The 20483-nt window shown below is 35.8% G+C and overlaps 1 protein-coding gene across 1 annotated transcript in view; it reads left to right on the plus strand.

Moving 5' to 3' along the window:
- The window catches only part of CFAP54 (cilia and flagella associated protein 54), a gene marked incomplete at its 5' end in the record, with an annotated part of 249288 nt that overhangs the window by 90958 nt on the left and 137847 nt on the right, over nucleotides 1-20483 (plus strand). The window contains 6 exons of the mRNA XM_081083442.1: nucleotides 74-196; nucleotides 7683-7814; nucleotides 8861-8975; nucleotides 11558-11647; nucleotides 12374-12500; nucleotides 19973-20087. Of these exons, the coding sequence (XP_080939568.1) occupies nucleotides 74-196; nucleotides 7683-7814; nucleotides 8861-8975; nucleotides 11558-11647; nucleotides 12374-12500; nucleotides 19973-20087 (702 nt within the window). The remainder of the gene's footprint in view (nucleotides 1-73; nucleotides 197-7682; nucleotides 7815-8860; nucleotides 8976-11557; nucleotides 11648-12373; nucleotides 12501-19972; nucleotides 20088-20483) is intronic.

Consider the following 20483-nt stretch of genomic DNA (forward strand, 5'->3'; position numbering starts at 1 on the left):
TGATTTGAATAGAACATTTTATAATGTGTAAGGATAATATTTTTCAACAAACCATTGCATTTCTATTTTTTAGATCTTGATAAAGTGTTTGGTGGTTTTGCAAGGACTACCAAATGTCATCCACTCAAAGAAACATATGGCAAGTTATGAAAGCATACAGCACATGATAGCTTGTTGTCTCTACTACACAACAAAGGTATTTATCTTATTCTTTGTCTTGTGTCATAAAATTTAGGAGCAGTAATGATAATGAAGCTACTTTTATAGGAATTACTTTTAAAAAATAATACTTAGAAAGCATTTTAGATCAAAGGTAGCCTAGGCATGACAGTTGGTAAAGCATGGAGGGTGTATCTTGGGGAGGAGGGGGATGAAAAGAAGGCATTATATGGGACCTCATGCATTTTGGAAACCAGAAAGAACCAAGAGACAAGAGGCAGAGAGGTAGGCTTCCTTATATTCATTGCTTGGCTCAAAAACAAGCATTGTATGCTTCTTCAAAGGTTTGGTTGACTGAATCCAGTGAATCTCCTCAAAGAAGGGCTGTTTCTACCTGCCTGTTTTATGTGGTCCTCACAGGACCTTTCTGATTTGGTCAGGGATCTGGAAGAATACTGCTTGGGGGGACTGATTTTGCGCATTACTTTGGTTAGGACTAAAGTTTGCTTCTCTAGAACTGAAGCAACAGAGACACCTCTAACCTCTACCTTAGCAAAGAAGTCATGATTTGCAGCTGTTCATGGCCTGACCTCAGGAGCAGAAAATCAAATTCTTTCCATCACTCACTGATTTACACTGTTGGAGAGACCTCTATGACCTGGTTGGGTAGATGCTGAGGGAACATAAGCCATAAGCAGGATGAGAAAAGTAATAACTCACTAAAGGAAACTTAGAACCCCAAAGGGAAAGAGCAGACCAGGTACTAAAATAATTGTGTTATCTACTCACACCATGTTGGAAAAGACCAGAGATGATTTAAAAACAACAACAAAACAAAGAAAGAAAGAAAACTTTCAAGGTGGTGCCATTAGATGATCAAAACACAAAACAAGAATCTCTCGCAATGAACAAACAAATTTGAGTTTGTTTAAAGTTCTGTTTAAAATTAAACAAATTTAATTTTTTAATAAAAATTAAACAGATTATGGTTATGGTATTTCTTGAGTCAAATCTGCAAGCTCACCAAATACCTGAAAATGCAGTACTGAATTGTTTAGAGATAAATTCCAAAGTCGTAATGTGAAATGAAAGGAGTTTTGGTGGTAAAAAGGAACAAATGGAGAAGTAATAGGCCCCTGAGTCCGAGGCAGGATAAATGTAAGAACATATGTGTAGTCATATGCTGGTGAAATGCTGGAAGTCCAAGGATAAGGACAAATCATGAAGTTTTGAGACTCAAAGAATAGGTTATTTGCAATAGAAAATAATTAATTAGCTTACAACTTTTTTTTTTTTGTATCAGCAACACTAGAAGTTAAGATGGAGCAACATTTGTAGAGTCCTGAGGGTCTAAAAATTAATAACCAGGAAAGATATCCTTCATTTCTCAGGGCAAAATAAATATTTTCAGAAGTGCAGGCATTTAAAAAGTATTCTGCCTGTGTACTTATCTGAGGAAAACACTTAAGGAACTACTCTATCAAATGACAGTGGCTCAGAACAGAAATCCCAAGATAGGGAAATACAAAAAGGAGAGGAATAATGGGAGCAATGAATCTGACAATAACATATTATTAAAATTAAATAGATAATAATGATGTGACTAGGACTTTCCAATATAAATGCTAAGTAGGGATTCTTGAAATAGAAGAATCATCCTTGAAAGGAAAACTTATTAGTAACCTAGAATTAAAACTTAAATCCTCTTTGGGGCTGAGGGGGGGTGAGCAGTTATAGAATCTTGATGCATGAATGTTGTGTGTGTGTGTTTTAAAATATACATCTATGTCTATATCTATATCTAGTATAAAATACATATAGTATAAAATTATTTTCTTTTAATAGAATAAATATATTCAAAGATGGCCCAGAGGAATATGTAGCCATGAACAGAACTTTACAGCACAGTAGGACTTCTAAATTTATAGGAAGGAAAAATGAACAGAGAAATGACAAGGAAGAAGAATGCTTAATTCAGCAAAAGTTAGAAGAAAGAAAAAGAGTATATAAGATGGAAGGAATAAAACACAGTATATTAATTACTTCACTAAGTGTGAATGGACTTAGAAGACAGAGTTTGGCAGATGGGTTAAAAAGTCAGATTTAAATGTATTTCATGTCAAGAAACACTCATAAAATAGTGTGGCAAACACTGGTTGAAAAATAAATGGTTAGACAAAAGTACTGGGAAGATGCAAACAAAAATAAAGGAGGAGTAGCAATTTTCATATATGAAAAAGAAGAATTCAGCCTCACCGGTGTGGCTTGGTGGTTGATTGAGCGTCCACCTGGAATTGGGGCAGGGGCCATGGACGCATGCCTAGGTTGCGGGCTGATCCCCTGTGGGGGCGTGCAGGATGCAGCTGATCAATGATATTTTCCTCTCATAGGGGTTTCTGTCTCTCTATCCCTCTCTCTTCCTTTCTCTCTAAAAAATGAATAAAAACATATTTAAAAAAAAAGAAGAAGAATTCAGGGCCCACAACATGAATCAGAACAAAGAGAGACATTCTATAGTGTTCTTCAATTCTGCTCTGTCTGACCACCCTTCTCTTATTCTTGATGGCATCTGGGGATTTTCTGGCCTTAGGACAGTCTTATTGTCAAATACCAAAGATCAACTCTGAATTAAACAAAATTTGAATGTTTTATAACAGCAAATTAAAGGATAAAAAAATAAGGTTATATAAAAATGCTACAAAGCCATTTGATAATACTTCACAACTTTTCCTAATAAAATTTCAAAATAACTTAGGAATGAAAGGAAGCTATTGAATACAGTAGTCACTCCTTATTTGTGGGGAAAGTATTTCAAGATCCCTAGGGGATGCCTGAAACTACTGAACCCTATATATGCTATGTTTTTTCCTATACATACGTATGATAAGTTTAGGCATAGTAAGAGATTAACAACAATATCTAATTATAAAATGGAAAAATTATAACAATATACTATAATGAAAGTTATGAAAATGTGGTCTCTCTCTTTCTCAAAATATCTAATTGTACTGTACTCACCCTTCTTGTGATGTGAGTTGATAAAATGCCTACATGATGAGATGAAGTGAGGTGAATGACATTGGCACTGAGATGTAGCATGAGGTTACTATTGACCTTCTGATGATAAATCAGAATAGGATCATCTGTTTTGGGTGATCCTGGAGCATTGAGCCAAGACAATGTCAATGGTTGGACGCCCGAAGTACATGATGTCTATGGTTGGGGAAATTTAATATTTTTGGACTACAATAACTAAAACCACAGAAAGCAAAACCACAGGTAAGGGGGAATTAATGTAATGATAAAGACATTTACCAAAGTTTTACAACAATTATATTACTAAACGGTATATTTCTTTTTTTTTCAATTTCTTTATTGATTAAGGTATTACATATGTGTCCTTACCCAGTTATGGTGGGATAATGGCAAATTTCTGAAGCCATTTTTTAAAAAATTAGACACAAGAAATACTGACTCATAATAGTGTGATTCATTATTTGTAGAGATTCTGTCTCATGCAATAGATAAGAATATGAAATTAATTTTATAATAGAAGAGTACAATTTATTTGTAGTTGGAGAGGTCTCAAAAACCCATGAGAATCTAGTAAAAAGTTACTAGAAGTAAGAAGAGAATTTCATGAGAATCTAGTCAAAAGTTATTAAAAGAAAAAGAGAATTTATAAAGTGATTATATATAAAACACTTACAGAATGTTAAGTTTTTTAAAACTAGCAGTAGCCAGTTAGAAATGGAGAGGAGAAAATATAACACTTATAATGCACAATATTTTAAATTTAACAAATGTTAAAGAACATAAATAAAAGAACTGTGAAATCTTACCAAAGGACACAAAAAAGATCTGAACATATGGTAGGTCACATCAAGTTCCTGAACAGGAAGACTTCCTCTCATAGAAATATAAATCTTTCCTAAAATAATATTTAAATGTAATATAGTCCAAATAAGAATCCCAATAGGGTGTCTCTGAAACTGATTAGAATAATTTAAAAGTCCTCAATAGATATTAAAATTTACCATAAATCCACTTCAATAAAAAGTAGTGTTAGTAGAAAAATGGGCAAAGGTCAGTAGAAGAGAATAGAGAATCCAGCAAGAGCCAGACCCAGGTCTACAGAAGAACTTAACATATGACAAAAGTGGTATTTTGATTCATTAAGAAAATAATAATTTATTATAATAGTTTATTTATTAAAAGGTGCTAGTATAACTGACAATTTGTCTGAAAATAAACAAAGCATCCTACCTGATACCATACAAAAAATAAAATCCCAATGGATTCAAGGGTGTATGGCCTTGAAGTCAGGGGAAATCTCTCTCAACAGGACACAGAATTCAAAAAACACATAGAAGTAAAAAGTAGATAAATAGATTAAATAAGAGGAACCGTTAAAGCTTTTTCAAACCCCGAAATGATATAATGAGATTTGCATTTTAGAGAAAAGAAATTCTTCTGGTTGTGTAACAGCTCATCATTAGAGGGATGGGGGGTCGGTGGGGGGAGGTAAAACCTGAGGCAGGGAATGAGTTCGAAGGTGAGAGATGGTAAATTAAGCTAGTGTGGGAAAGGGGAGAAAGAATGGGAAAGATTCAAGAGTTATTAATGAGAGAGCATTGAGAGCCTGGAAACCTACTGAGTATAGGGGGATAAAACAGGGAGAGGGAAGAGTCAACAACAATCCAGCTATCTGCCCTGGGCAGTGGGGTGAATACAATGCTACATGTTGATGGGGAGCAATTTTGTGTGGAAAAGGGAAAAAAGATCATGAGTTTTGAATATACTGAATTTGGGGGCCTATAGGATATTCAAAGAGGTGGCTATTATATGATCATATCATTGTATCTATAGGCTTGGAGTTCAGAAGAGGCCAAATAAGTATAAAGGAGTCATTAATATGTGGGCTCCGTTGGAGCAATAGAAACAGATGAAATGGGACACTGTGTAGAGTGAGAAGGGAATAGGATTATTGAAGAGTCAAAGGGGCCCTTAGTCAAAGGAGCCAGTCCTGCTTCTACTAGGCAAGAGAAAGAATCGCAGAGCCAATTAGTGCAAATCTTTCTTTTTTAATCTGTATCTGAGGATATGTTTAGAGAGAGAGAGAGAGAGAGAGAGAGAGAGAGAGAGAGAGAGATTGATTTGTTGTTCCACTTATTTATACATTCTTTGGTTGCCTGCTTGGTTCTGGTATGTGCCCTGACCAGAGATGGAACCTACAACCTTGGCCTATCAGACGATGCTCTAACAACTGAGCTACCTGGCCAGGCAGGGCTCGATTATTTTTTTAAAAAGTATATATTAATTTAGGATTTTTCTGTATATTAGTAGAATTTTGCTGTTAGAGCTAGTCTTCCCAAATTGATATGCTGAGAATTGTCATTCTTGAAGCTTCCTCTAGAACAGTGATGGCGAACATATGACACGCGTGTCACAGGTGACACGCAAACTCATTTTTTTGGTTGATTTTTCTTTGTTAAATGGCATTTAAATATATAAAATAAATATCAAAAATATAAGTCTTTGTTTTACTATGGTTGCAAATATAAAATATTTCTATATGTGATACGGTACCAGAATTAAGTTAGGGTTTTTCAAAATACTGACAAAAGGTTCACCATCACTGCTCTAGCATGACCAGCAGTCCCAGATTTCAGGTGTTCATTTCATATAAACACATTTTTATCTGACTTTTCTATTACAAAGCCCAATTAGTCAAATGACAGTTTCTTTTCTCTGCTACTTTTAAAAAATTGCTACTCTATTCAGATGGCTTCGTCTTTCTTCTACAAGCGCCAGTAGTTTTTCCAAAAGATGCCAGAATTCCAAATGAAGTGCCACTTCTGAGACACATAGTCTTCAATGTTTCATTATTTTGCCGTTGTTAAAAAATTATTATGCTAAACATCTGGCCTAGTCTTTTTGTTTCTGCTCGTTTTGATGTGTTAAGTAGAATTGGTTCTTTTTTTCTTTTGATTTGAAATCTTCTTTTTCACTTAGTGTTTTCTACTGGCATATTATAACTGGAGGAAAGATTACCTACTACTCTATCAGCAGAGGACCTAAATATGTCAGAAAGCAAAGTTGAAGAGAGAGCAAACATCACCCTATTTGTGTTTTCTATTAACAAAACTATCTTCCTCTTGTATCAATTTTATAAAGAGGTTGGACCACCTTGCCTGGCACTCAAGGCCTTGCATGATTAACCCCATCTACCTTTTCAAATGCTATTTCACCATTTTCCTTCCCATCCTTTGTTCCACAGTCAGCATTACTTTACCACTATTGCACTGGTCCCACAGAAGTATTTCCAGTTCTTACACCTTGCATGAAGTCAGTCTTATCAGGTTTAAGCAGCTATTCACTTTCTTGTTCAGCCACTTATTACTATACTAGAGGCCCGGTGCATGAAATTTGTGCATGGGGTGGGGGTGGGGGGGGGTTGGTCCACTTATTACTGTATATCCTTTCCCTGCATGGGAAATAACACTTGTTACTCATTGTAAATACTAACTTATTTAACTTGACAGAATGCATCTACATATAATAAATTCATACAAACTTATTTCTACCCATAGAGAATTGCCTTATGGGGTTCACAGTTAGTGTATTCCCGTCATGTGACCCTTCACTGCAGCAGGCTCCATACAAATTATATTGCTGGCCAGGGAAGCTTTTTTGGAGTTCATGCTAGAGTCCAGGTTTTAATGACCAGGTTATGTTAATAACCTGGCATTACTCTAATAAAGCGGGGAAGCTGTTCTGGGAAGTGGCTCAGCTGTAAGAAAGCATGCAGTCCTGAAATGAAACCATGGTCAGAATTTATACTAGGGTCAATATTTTGTAAACTTAAAGTGCAAGAAGATGAGTGGTCAAAGATTACACTAGGGAGGTAGGTAAGGACCAGGTAGAGAAGGCAAAGAATAGCAATAACAGGAAATATGGATGGGAGTGGGAGAGTGGGCCACTCCCCTTCTTATGATTAGTGTCTGCTTCTCCTGGGGTTCATAGAGAATCTGACCAAAACAGCTTAATTCTAGCTCAGCCCACTACCAGAGTGCCTTGTAATGCATTTATGGTTGTAAATGCCCCTCCCCCACAACACCATTGTCAGCAATTTTGCCATTTCACATGGAAAGCAACTCAAGACTAGAGGTGATGGTTATGTGGCCTCTAAGAATGATTTTGTTTTAACATGGATCTTTTAAGTGGAAACATTTTCTGAATAGTTAACTTACTAAATGCACATGGCTATATGTCCCAGAGGTACGGGGTATTCATTGTTGATGAGACTCCTGTTATTTGTCCCTTATTCAAAATAGTGGAAGCAAGCAGTTTTAATTCTAGAGAATATGATCTGGGGGTTAACTTTCAGTTTCCTTAACAGAAACGGTAATTCTTAGACCCAAAACATTAATGGGACTTTTGAGTTTATGAAAAATGATGCAAAACACTTGAGAATCATTAAGAGTTTCCAAAAGAGATGATGAGTAAATATTTTAAATTAGATTCTGCGTTCATGGAAGGAATATGACCTGGCAGTAATTATTATAAATTATGGGAAAAAGATGTTGGACATCACATCAGATTGCAAATCTCTATTTGGTATTATTAATGAGCCAGAAGAAACACAAGAGGAGGTAACTGTTTTTTGTTCCTCATCTCTAAGCTTATATTTAGTTGAGTCTTTTAAGAGATTGTGTGTTATTAGTAAACATGTTAAAAACAGTTTTTAATTTGTTATATTTACATAAAAGAAAAGTTATATATAGTGAAGAGCTGATTTTTCCCTCCTTTTTCTTTTGGGATTAAAAAATAAATTCATGCTAGAATACTGGAAAGCTCCCTATCACCTGTACTGATCATCAGTTAGGGCTGATAATGAGCTTCCTGCACCCACTTGGATATTGGACTAAAAACCCTATAAAGTCTCCCCAATTGAAGATTTTATTATCCTGGGTGCCTCACTGAATGTAGTAAGAACATGTCAGAGCTTTTTACAGTATTCAAAGTAGATTTCCCAAACTCATTGTCACACTTAAATTGTCTTCTTTAGAAGACTGTTAATGTTTGAGACAACTTTTTAGTATCTGTCTCCCAAGCTTGGTGCTTACTAGAGCCTGCTTGATTGTCTTTTCTAGAAACTATATGGTTAAATGTTTTGGTTAATCAAATTTGAACTGTCACTTAGTTGATCAGGTTTCTGAGGTGCACTAGGAATTACTCGGAACCCCTTCAATGACTGGGGTGGCTGTATCAGAGTAGTTCCATTTCTATCTCTGTTATATGTTGAGTTTCCACAGAAGCATTTGTTTGCCACAAAAATCTTCAACTATCAGCACAGTTTAACTGGATAAACTTTTTAGCCATAATCCTTTTTTCAAGGGGGTTGCTCTATCTAGAGAGAGTTTAAGTTGGAGGCGATTTGAAGGTTTTTTTCCCACCAAGTGTTCACTCTCAGAGCCTGTCAGTCACCCCTGCATATCACCCAGGCTTTGCCTCAGGACACTGTCCCCGCACGTGTCCCCATGAAGCCCCCCTTGCCTCTGGCATTTATTAATTCACGTTGTTTAGCCATGTAGATCATAGTTTTATTTACAAGTATGAAAACAGAATTTTAAGAATGCTATTTGATAATTGCTGAAACATGTTGAAGTACATTCTGAAATGTAACCAATGTTCCTAGGCTTGTGCTATGAAGTCTTCCAGGACCAAGAGGCTACAGCAGACAATATCACCTGAAAAAATAAATGAACAGCTGCTCTTGTTGGAGACACACCTTCTCAAACTGACAAAGCAAAGTAGTCATTTTGTTTTCTTTCTGTATACTTGTGTTGAGCATTATATATATTTTTTTAAATAAGAATATATTTTGTTAAAAGGATTAGGAGGAGATTAGCATTTGGGTAAACACTTTAAGGTTTACATAGTGCTTTTATATAATAAATTTAACTTTAAATTTATAATCCTAATAATATTCTGTTAATAAGGGATTGCTAACTACTTTTTTACAGATGTGACTCATAAAGATTAAGTGATTTATTTAGGATTGCATAGCTAGCTTGGATTTGAGCCTATCTCTTCTGGTTCTAAAGCAAGGTATCTAAACCTTGACACTATTGCCAATTTGGGCCAGATAATTGTTGTGGGGGACTGTCCTAGGCATTGTGGATGTTGAGCAGCACTTTGGCTTCTATCCATAGATACATAGCATACAAGACTCCCCTCCCGCTGCCCCCAGCTGTGACAACCAACTGGGAGGAAAATGTTGCCAAATATTTTGGGGAGGGAGAGTGCAAAATTGAGAAGCACACTGCTCTAACAGCAAAGGGTAACTGAGAAATAAAAAGGGATAGCATGAGAGGTGTTAATGTGTGAGTGCTTTGAAACACTGTCTACGCAAGTGAAAGATTAGTTTAATTTCAAGTCATTGTGCTCTATAGTAATACTAGAGGCCCGGTGCATGAATATTCATGCACTGGAGGGGGGGGTCCCTCAGCCTGGCCGGCCCCCTCTCACAGTCCGGGAGCCCTCAGGGGTGGGAGGTGACCTGGTGATCAGGGGAAGGCAACGCCCCCATCATACCTCTGCTGCTGCCACTGCCAGCAGTGCAAGCCTTGGCTGGCCCTGGTTACCTGTGCCTCAGGATGGCCCTGAGTGGCTGGGGGGCTGAGGGAACTGGGGGACTCTGAAGGCAGGTGTGTGGCAAGGCTGGGCCCGCCACCAGACAGGCCCGGCCTTGCTGTGCTCCTGCCACCCGGGCAAGGCTGAGGGAACTGGGTGCTGCCATCTTATGGCTGTGGGCGCTGCCATCTTTGAGGGCATGGCAGTCAATTAGCATATTCCCTCCTTATGGCTGTGGGTGCCGCCATCTTTGAGGGCAGGGCTGTCAGTTAGCATATTCCCTCCTTATTGGTTTTATTGGTTGTGGGCGCCGCCATCTTTGTGACAGTATGAGGGTCAAATAGCATATCCCCTCTTTATTGGATAGGATGTTAACACAATGATTGGAATTTTGGGAGTTTGCAATTTGGAAATCTGTATAAGCAATTGATTTAGTTTCTGGTGATAAATATTATCGCATTCTTAAAAAGCAGGTACTTCAGATCTTCCAGAAGGACAGGAGTATAACTATGTTTCTTTTAAGTGGGAGGCTCCACTTTTGGCCCCATAATCTTTTGGGAACTGAGCATACCTGTAGACTTCTGTGTCCCTAACTTAACTCTCTTACTGTGTGTCTCAGTTATATCTGGCTGGTTGTGGTGCTTCAGAATTCCCTGACTTGGATTTCTCTATTTCATCAATCTCCATGTCTGTTATATTTATAGAATTTATGAATTTATGAATTGAACCCAATACTCTATTATTCACATAACCAGTAAACATAGTTTATTGAAAGCTGTAATTGTCTGGTTACCTATAAAAAATGTATTCCTTAAAATGTAAAGTGTTCTAGAAATGTGAATTATTTCTTTTCATATTATCAAAACAAACAAACAAACAAATAAACACAAAAACTCTAACATTTTACCAGGAAGCACAGTGTAATGTTACTAATTTTGCTGCTTCCTATATGCCAGAAACTACTATGTGTTTTATATATATCAAAATTCACATAATGCCCCAACCGGTTTGGCTCAGTGGATAGAGCGTCTGCCTGCAGACTGAAGGGTCTTAGGTTCGATTCCAGTCAAGGGCATGTACCTTGGTTGCGGGCACATCCCCAGTAGGGGACATGCAGGAGGCAGCTGATCGATGTTTCTCTCTCATTGATGTTTCTAACTTTCTATCCCTATCCTTTCCTCTCTGTAAAAAAATCAATAAAATATATTTTAAAAAACTCACGTAATTCCTATATAACCATTATACAAAGAAGGCATTGCTGTTATTCCCATTTTAAAGATAAGAAAACTGAGGCACACAGAAGCTGAGTACCTTCCCAAAGTCTCATAATTTAAAGATGGTTAGATGCTGAGCCCAGGCAATCTGGCTCCAATGGCTGTGCTGTTCATTATTCTATGCTTTACTGTCTTTAAATGATAATTTTATAAAAATGGAGTTAATATCATTGGTAGGTTTCTGAGTCTGGGCTTTGCTGATATATGACAGCTGTTGTATAACAGAAACCTGTGCCTTGGAAACTTTTTAGCTATTTGGTAGCAGACTCATTGGCTCTTGGGTGGGGGAAATGAAAAGAAAATAATTGAAATTATTGAAATTTTTAATCTCTAAGATAGGATATAGTTGATAGTTTTAAGGCACATAATTTAGAAAGAAGACTTGAGTTTTTTCCTATTTTTCATCTCCTCCAAAGAATTTTCCTATTTGGTTATTCATGTTAAATAGAATGTATTACTTATTATTAATATTTTTTTAATCTTAGTTTCTACAGCTGAACTCTCAGGATCAGAGGACCCTATCTTTCTTTACCCTATAGTTTTAAATTGGTCGGTCAAAGGTGCTGTGAAAGAAGGTAGGTGACTTAAATGTGTACATGCTGTTCACTCAACTTACCATTGAAGATCATTCATTCTATGGGTTTTGTTGTTGTTATTACTTAAAGGTCTAACCCAAGCATGTCAAACTTGCGGCCCTCAGGCCACGAGTTTGACATGCTTGGTTTAACCTGTTCCAGGCAGAAGATTTTGGGTCCTTTACTCATTCAGAATAATCCAGACTTTTGATTGTCAAGTAATGAAAGAGACCTAAATAGGAGCCTGATTTAAAGTTTGGGAAGACGGAACCTTGATGGTGGCTTACTTGGGTAGTAGATGGGGTTATTATGAAACTTGCAAAAACTAGGGAATTGAAAAATGTGTCAGTGATCGTTAAGTTCAGCTGTGAAGAAACAGCAGCATTATTGCTTAACTCAGAGGGCAATATAATAAAAAGTAGGATAACTAGTTATTCTGCAATTTTTTTCCAACTAGACGTACAGGAGAGGAAACTTTTAAGAAATCTTAACACTGAGTTATTTGGAAAATAAATGAAATATAGACTGTAAAGGATTATTTGATTTTAGAAAACAGTAGTTCTCACCACATTTATTCTACATATTTTTTAAAAGTGAGAAATCTAAAAAAACAGGTTAATAAATGTTTCTGTTAGAATGAAATGAGTATTAGTAATAATAACCATTCAGCACTAATAACTGAGTGTATTGGTAACTGTATATGTATGAACTTCCTTGTTTTCACAGTTATGAAATTTAAACAGAGACCTAGATTCCTGGAATTTTTTACCCAGATTATGCTAAAATGTATAAATGATGAAAAATATTCCCTTATGGTGGAGATCACAAATCCTATCACTGACTTCTTGAAAAGGTACTTGTAATATCTGTTTTATTGCTACTAACAACTTAAAAAAACGAGTAACATGGTCACATAAAGATATATAAGGTAGATGAAAACGAGTATAGGCTATAGACAATTAAAATAGCCACCTGGGAGGTAGGATTTATGTCTCTGTGTGTAAAAAAACAAATAAGTAAACATAAAATTATTTATACAACCCAACTAAGGAATAAGATTAGAATATGTTTATGTTTGCAGCAGGAAGTAAATTAGGCCTTTTTGCTATTGATTCAAGATGGATAATAACATCTCTGGGCCATCAGCTCCTCATATAGCAGCGGTTCTCAACCTGTGGGTCGCGACCCCTTTGGGGATCGAACGACCCTTTCACAGGGGTCGCCTAAGATCATTGGAAAACACATATTTTTGATGGTCTTAGGAACTGAGACACCGCTCCTCTATCTGTCTCCAGGCGGGTCCACCCACTTGCAGATACGCCCACATAGGAGTACCCATATTAAAGGGTCGTGGCATTAGGAAGGTTGAGGACCACTGTCATGTAGGCTTCTAGGTCCAGTGCTGATCATTTACATGCTCTTCTAATTCCTTTACATTAGCAAGCAGAGCCATTCCTTGGGTTTTCATTCACAGATGTGAATGAGGAGTCCCTCAAATAGAAGTAGTAAAACTTAAAGCTCTTCCCCTTGTTCTCTGAGCCTGAATGGTTCTCTTTGACTCCAAATAAAATTACAGTGTTTCATGCCAGTTATGAGAGATGCTAAATGAACCCAACTTTTGTTCCAACAGCTGGGTTTTACTTTCACCGCTGTGCCCAGATCTATCTCATTTTAGTAATGGGAAGCATCAGTAACATGGAGTCCATTTAAAAAATGGCAGCAGAAGAGAAACATTATCATAAAAATACACAGGAAAATAGTCTTCCTAAAATAGGTACTTCTATTATTGGAACAAATGCTTGGAATATATGTGCTTCGTATTTTCAAGACATAAAAGAGGAAATTGCTTGTATTAAATGAAGCAGGCTCTGGTAATAAGAACATTGGTCAGAATTAGAAAGTTCCTTTACATTAAGAAAAACATAGCCCAAATTAGGTGTTTAGAAACTGTAAGTAATATTCTTGATACCAAAAAAAATCAGAAGACACTATCAGTGTGCAGTGAAATTTGGAGGACTGACCAGGGAGGTCCAATCTAAGCAAAATACTGTAGATATTCTGAAAGAGGAAATCAGAGTAAGTGGCTTAGAAGCATTGGCCGGTGGAATAATAAAAGACCTGAGGTTGAAAATTGAGTGGTGTAAGCATGTCCCAACTGAAGGGAAAGCTTTCAGTTCTGCCCTACCGGTATTGCTCAGTGGATAGAGCGTCAGCCTGCAGACTGAAGGGTCCCAGGTTCTATTCCAGTCAAGGTCATGTGCCTTGGTTGCGGGCACATCCCCAGTAGAGGGTGTGCAGGAGGCAGCTCATTGATGTTTCTCTCTCATGGATGTTTCTAATTCTCCATCCCTTTCCCTTCCTCTCTGTAAAAAATCAATAAAGTATATATATTTTAAAAAGATTTCCGTTCTAAGGCTGAGCAGATGTTTCAGGACACTCTTCTCCAAGTCAGGGAGTGTAGAGGAGGGGCAGATGCAACACCTCCATTTCTGCTTTGATAGTAATATCTGTCTTCTTTTGTGTTCACATGCTTAACAGTGTTAACAAAGAAATTTTCTCATACTGCAACAGACACATATGCAGCTGTATTTACTTCCAACTTTATGATACTATGGTTTCTATTTAATGTGTTAATCCATATGGATTTTTTTTTTTTTTTTTGGTATGGGGATTTAGATTAAACTTTAGTTTTTTACCCCCTACAAATTCTATCTATTGTCCTGGCAATATGTAAAGAATGTTACTTTTTGTTAGTTTTTTTTTAAAAATTGTAATTTATCTTTATTGTTGAAAGTATTACAGATGTCCTCCTTTTTTTTTTTTTTTCCCATTGATGCCCTCCATCCTGCACCGGCCCCCTCCTAGGCCTTCACCACAGTATTGTCTGTGTCCATGGGCTATGCATGTATGCATATGAGTTCCCAGGTTCATTGTTCCCTCCCACCCTCCCCACCTCCTGCTTTCCCTCTGAAATTCATCAGCTACCTATGGTTTCTTCTAAGATTTTTATGGTTTCACAACTTACATTAAGTTTTTTTTTGTTTGTTTGTTTGTTTTAAAATATATTTTATTGATTTTTTTACAGAGAAGAAGGGAGAGGGACAGAGAGCCAGAAACATCGATGAGAGAGATCGATCAGCTGCCTCCTGCACACCCCCCACTGGGGATGTGCCCGCAACCAGGGTACATGCCCCCGACCAGAATCGAACCCTGGACCCTTGAGTCCGCAGGCCAACGCTCTATCCACTGAGCCAAACCGTTTTGGCAATTTTGAGTTTATTCTTGTGTAAGTTGGCGGTCTAGTTTCATTTTTTTCATGTACCTGCCCAATTTTCCCAACACCATTTATTGAAGAGACTGTCTTGACTCCATTGTATGTATGCTCTTGCCTCCTTTGTCATATATTAATTAAGCGTAATGGCTTGGTTCGATTTCTGGGTTCTCTGTTCTGTTCCATTGGTCTATATGCCTGTTCTTGTGCCAGTAGCAGGCTGTTTGATTATAGTGCCTTTGTAATATAGCTTGATATCTGATATTGTGATTCCTCCAACTTTGTTCTTTCTCAAGTTTGCTCTGGCTATTCGAGGTCTTTTTTGGTTCCATATAAATTTTTGGAGTGTTTATTCTAGATATGTGAAATATGCATTGGTATTTTAATAAAAATTGCATTGAATCTATAGATTGTTTTGGGTAGTATGGACATTTTAATTATGTTGATTCTACCAATCCATTAACACAGTATATTCTTCTACTTGTTTATATCTTCCTCTGTCTCTTTTTTCAATATCCTGTAGTTTTCTGAGTACAGGTCTTTTACTTCCTTAGTTAAGTTTATTCCTAAGTATCTTATTTTTTGTTGTTGTTGCAATGGTAAATGGGATTGTATTTTTAGTTTCTCTTTCTGAGAGTTCATTATTGATATATAAAAATACCATCAATTTCTGGGTGTTAATATTATATCCTGCTGCATTGCCAAATTTATTTATTAAATCTAGTAGGTTTTTAATGGAGTCATTTTGTAAGTTCAATGTGGAAGAACTTACATAGGGTTTTATACCTAGGGTTTTCTATGTATAATATCATGTCATCTGCGAATGACAGTTTTACCTACTTCTTTCCACTTCGGATGGCTTTTTGTTAATTAGTTTTAATGCCATCTTTTCACATTCAGAATGGATGATTTTACCAATAATGCTTATAAATCACAATGAAGTTATTTCATAAACTTTTATGTTCTACATAACAAAAAGTCAAAGTATATGGAAATAACTGCTAAAAAGACAAGGCTTATTTGACAGAAACATAATAACCTAGAATATAACATGCTACTTTAAAAAAGGAATAAAAAGGATATAGAAAATATACCTAATATAATTAAGAATATAATTATATAATTTAATATATATAGTTAATTTAAAGCACTCACTAAATTTTTAAAAAGTAATATGCTAAGAAACAAAACTCAGATCACTCAGACTAAAATTTGTAAAGATCGCATTCTCTTATAGTACAATAAAACTGAAATGTCATAACAAAATAAATTACTGGCATATAAAATTATTGGATAAAAAAAGAAATCTACCTAAATGTATAGAGCCTTTTAAAAACAATGATAATAAGAAACCCTAATGTCAGTTGTACTCAAAGCAGCAGTTAAAGACACATTTTTAGCTTTAGAAGCTTTTATTACTAAACAGGAAAAATAAAATTAAATGAACTTTTATTGAACTCACAAAATTAGAAAAATAAAATAAATCTAAGAAAGGAGAAAATAGAAGTTGAAATTAATCAATTATAAGTTGGTTTTAAACTAGTTCAATTGAGAACTGTTAGAGCTGGTTCTCTGAAGTTATAACTAAATTATGTAAATTTTTGGCTGGCATAATAAGAAAAAGCAAAATACAAGTAATCCAAGAGAAAATAATAATAAATTTGAAGTGGTTAAAGAAACATTAGCTAACTAATTACAATTTCATATGAATAAATTTGAAAACCTAAGTGAAAGTGGTAATTATCTAGAAAAAATTAATTTAGAATTTATTGAAGCTGTAAAAATATTGGATAGCTCAAAAATTTTTAGGCTAGTTCTTTCAAATTTCATTTCTTTTTTTTTGCAATATATTTTTATTGATTTCAGAGAGGAAGGGAAAGGGTGATAGAAACATAAATGATGAGAGAGAATCCTTGATCGGCTGCCTCTTCCACAATCGGGGATTGAGCCTGCAACTCGGGCGTATGCCCTGACTGGGAATTGAATCATGACCTCTTGGTTCATGGGTCGATGCTCAACCACTGAGCCACTGTGGCTGGGCATTCTTTCAGTTTTTAAAGAAACAAATAATTTTTATTTTACATAAAGCTACTTCAGAATATGGGTAGAAAGTCTCCTGCTAAATTTATCACAACAGACTCTGGTACAGTTTTATGAAAAGACAATAAAAATAGAAAATTATGGATTGTTTTTATTTAGCAGTATATAGGAGCAAAAGTCCAAAATAATATACTAGCTTATTAATTCATCAATGAAATATAGATTTTATTCTCAATACAAATATAGGAGTAATAAATCTGTAAATATAGTACCAAAGGACTTATATGCATGCATGTAAGCCTAACCAATGGACACAGGCACCAGGGGGGTGAGGGCATGAGCGTGGGGGGTCATTGGGGACAAAAGGGGAATAAGGACTCATATGTAATACCTTAATCAATAAAGAAAAAAATATATAGTTATCACTGGTAGCCAAAGGAGTCTTTAGTAGATGCTCAAAGTCATGTGAAATTTAGCAATCACTCCTGGCAAGTTAGGATTAGAAGAATATTTTCTGTTAAAATAAGCTCTACAGCAAAGAAACCTATTATTTCTTCTATCACTTAACATTGTTTTGAAAGTTCTTGCCAATGCATTAAAATAGAAATGACAGTTTACGTAATTATCACATAAAAGGGTCTCAAAATGTTTGTCAAATGAATCCTACAATAAAGTACATTGAAAATGAAGAGAAAATGATTGAGATTTGCCAATAATAATAATACTTTAAAAAATCCTCACCCAAGGATGTATTTAAAAAAATTTATTTTAGAAAGAGAGAGGAAAGGAGAGAGGAAAAAAAAAAACATTGATTTGAGACATAAACATTGATCAGTTACCTCCATAGGTGCCCTGACCAGGGATTGAACCCTCAATATTTTGGTGTAGAAGATGATGTTCCAACCAACTGAGCCACCAGGCAAGAGCACAAATAATTATTTTTTAACTTAACAAGCTAACTAACTGAAACCTATCTGAACTAATAATAGCATTCCACAGGATGGCTAGATGTAAAACTGAAAAATCAATAGCTTTCCTATATCAATTAAAATGTACAATAGAAAAATTATCCATTTCTCTGAAGTACAAGATTAAATTTATTAGGAGTTGTGAGAGGACTTGGATTAATATAAAGAAGGCCAAACATCTTCACTAAGAGATATTAAAAAGAATGACTTGAATAAATGGAAAGACATAGTATATTGCTCAATGGGCAGATGGAATATTGTAAAGATTTCTATTATCTTCAATTTAATTTATAGGTTTAATGTAATTCCAATCAGATCAATTTAGGTGGAATAGGCTAGTATAATAATATTTGAAAAATTAAAAAGTAAAAGGAGAAATTTATACTACCAGCTAAAGTATAAAGTTTTTTTGAAGTAATAGGTAGACAGCCATTGTGACTCAATGTTTTGAGTCAGACACATGATCTAATATAAGTAATTAAATAAGGAATAAACTATGAAATCAAAGATAAGTAATTCTGACTATATAAAAATTTATAAATGCTATTTTTTTATAATACAACATAAACAAAAAGCAGCCAAAATTAGGAGGAAGCATTCTATGAAGCATTTAATTCATTCAGTGGATGAGAGTTCTGCTGACATGGAGGAGAATGCTGAGAGGATTGGGAAGACAGTAGTCCAAGTGTACATTCTTGACCTCCTTTCCCTCCTTTCCGTCTTTTCATGGAATACAGTAACCAGCTCAGGCATTCTATGGGGTGGGATATGGAGGAAGTAAGGAAGAGACCAGTCTCAAGTTGCCTATTACACAGGATGGATCTCCAAATCCATCCATCACTGGTCAAGCCTTCCTAGTTCAGACAGACAAAACATTTGCCAAAATGAATACCGAACTAACTGGAGATTCTTGGAATTGCTGTAGCTGGGCTGGAGCTCCAACCAACCACAGGATCCAGGCTCATCATCATCAAAATTGAAGCAAGAGTCCAACTACCCATGGGAGCATGATGAATTTAGAACTGTCACTCCTAGAACTAGCTATCCAGACTCACCTGGTCATTTCATTAGCCTTGCATCAATGTGACCCTACATGTTATTCAATTCAAGCTTTGGATCCTGTTTATCGTGTTACAGCAGGGTTTTGCTGTACTTACCATAAGAAATATAAATTTTAGAAAATATAGTTATTTCAGGAAAAATAGGTGATAATTATCATTAGAGGGTGGGATATTGACTTTATAGTGTTTGAGGAGTGAGCCATAGGGATCCATGACAGATTTAGAAAACAAACAAACAAACAAACAAACAAAAAACAAGATTAAGATTCCCTATAGGTGATTGGGGGAAGGGAGAAGGTTTAGTACATGGTCATCTAAAATGCTTAGTTCTTTTTTCTTTTTTTTTTAAAAATATATTTTATTGATTTTTTACAGAGAGGAAGGGAGAGAGATAGAGAGTTAGAAACATCGATGAGAGAGAAACATCGATCAGCTGCCTCCTGCACACCTCCTCCTGGGGATGTGCCCGCAACCCAGGTACATGCCCTTGACCGGAATCGAACCCGGGACCTTTCAGTCCACAGGCCGACGCTCTATCCACTGAGCCAAACCGGTTACGGCTAAAATGCTTAGTTCTTATTGGTATCCAGAAGGTGGTAGTGACTGGAAGCTTGCACATGATGGAACCAAAAAGACTAAAATCTGTTGGAAGCAAGGTAGCTTGTCTAGGGTCACTTTTATGTAGTTATCTTCTCAGTTTTATAATGAAATGTTCATGTTTTATTTTTGGTGCAATTCCATTTTTTCTGCATCACATGTCATCTCTAAATCAAATTTTATGGTACTATTTACATTTTGCTCTTTTGAGAGGCCAACTATTCCTTGATAACCAGGAATATTACAGTCTATGCATAGGGCACAAACGATTTTGGAAATTCTTCTTGCATAATTTTAGTGACAACATTCATTAAAGATGAATTACTTTGGGGTAGTTTTGTAAATTCTTGCAGATTCATTTAACAAACTTTTCCTTTTTTTGTTTTAGGAGAAATGAGTCCCTACTTGGAATGAAAAAAATGAAACATAAGGACAATATTTTGGGTCAAAAAATGGATAAATCTGTGAAGAAGTACAAAGCTGCAGTAATGGAGATTGGGAAAGTAAGTTTTGTGAGTTTTGAGCAAATGAAATGAAGAGATATATGTATCTACACACGATTGGCTGCATTATAATTTATTATAACATGAAACAGAAGGAAATACAAGCATAATTTTATAACTATACATTACAATTCTTAAGTTTTCAAATGAATATATTTTTTAATTTTTAAAATTTATTTGAGAGAGAGAACATTGATGTGAGAGAGAAACATCGATCAGTTGCCTCCTACATGTGCCCCCACTGGAGATTGAACCTGCAACCTGGGTATGTGCCCTGACCAGGAATTGAACTCGCCACCTTCTGGTATACAGGATGATGCTCCAACCAGCTGAGCCATATCGATCAGCACTCATTTGGATATTTTTGTAATCATATTTTTTTTTGTTTACAGGGAT

Source organism: Myotis nattereri, assembly GCF_964212035.1.
Source record: "Myotis nattereri genome assembly, chromosome: 2".
In the NCBI taxonomy this organism is placed as follows: domain Eukaryota; kingdom Metazoa; phylum Chordata; class Mammalia; order Chiroptera; family Vespertilionidae; genus Myotis; species Myotis nattereri.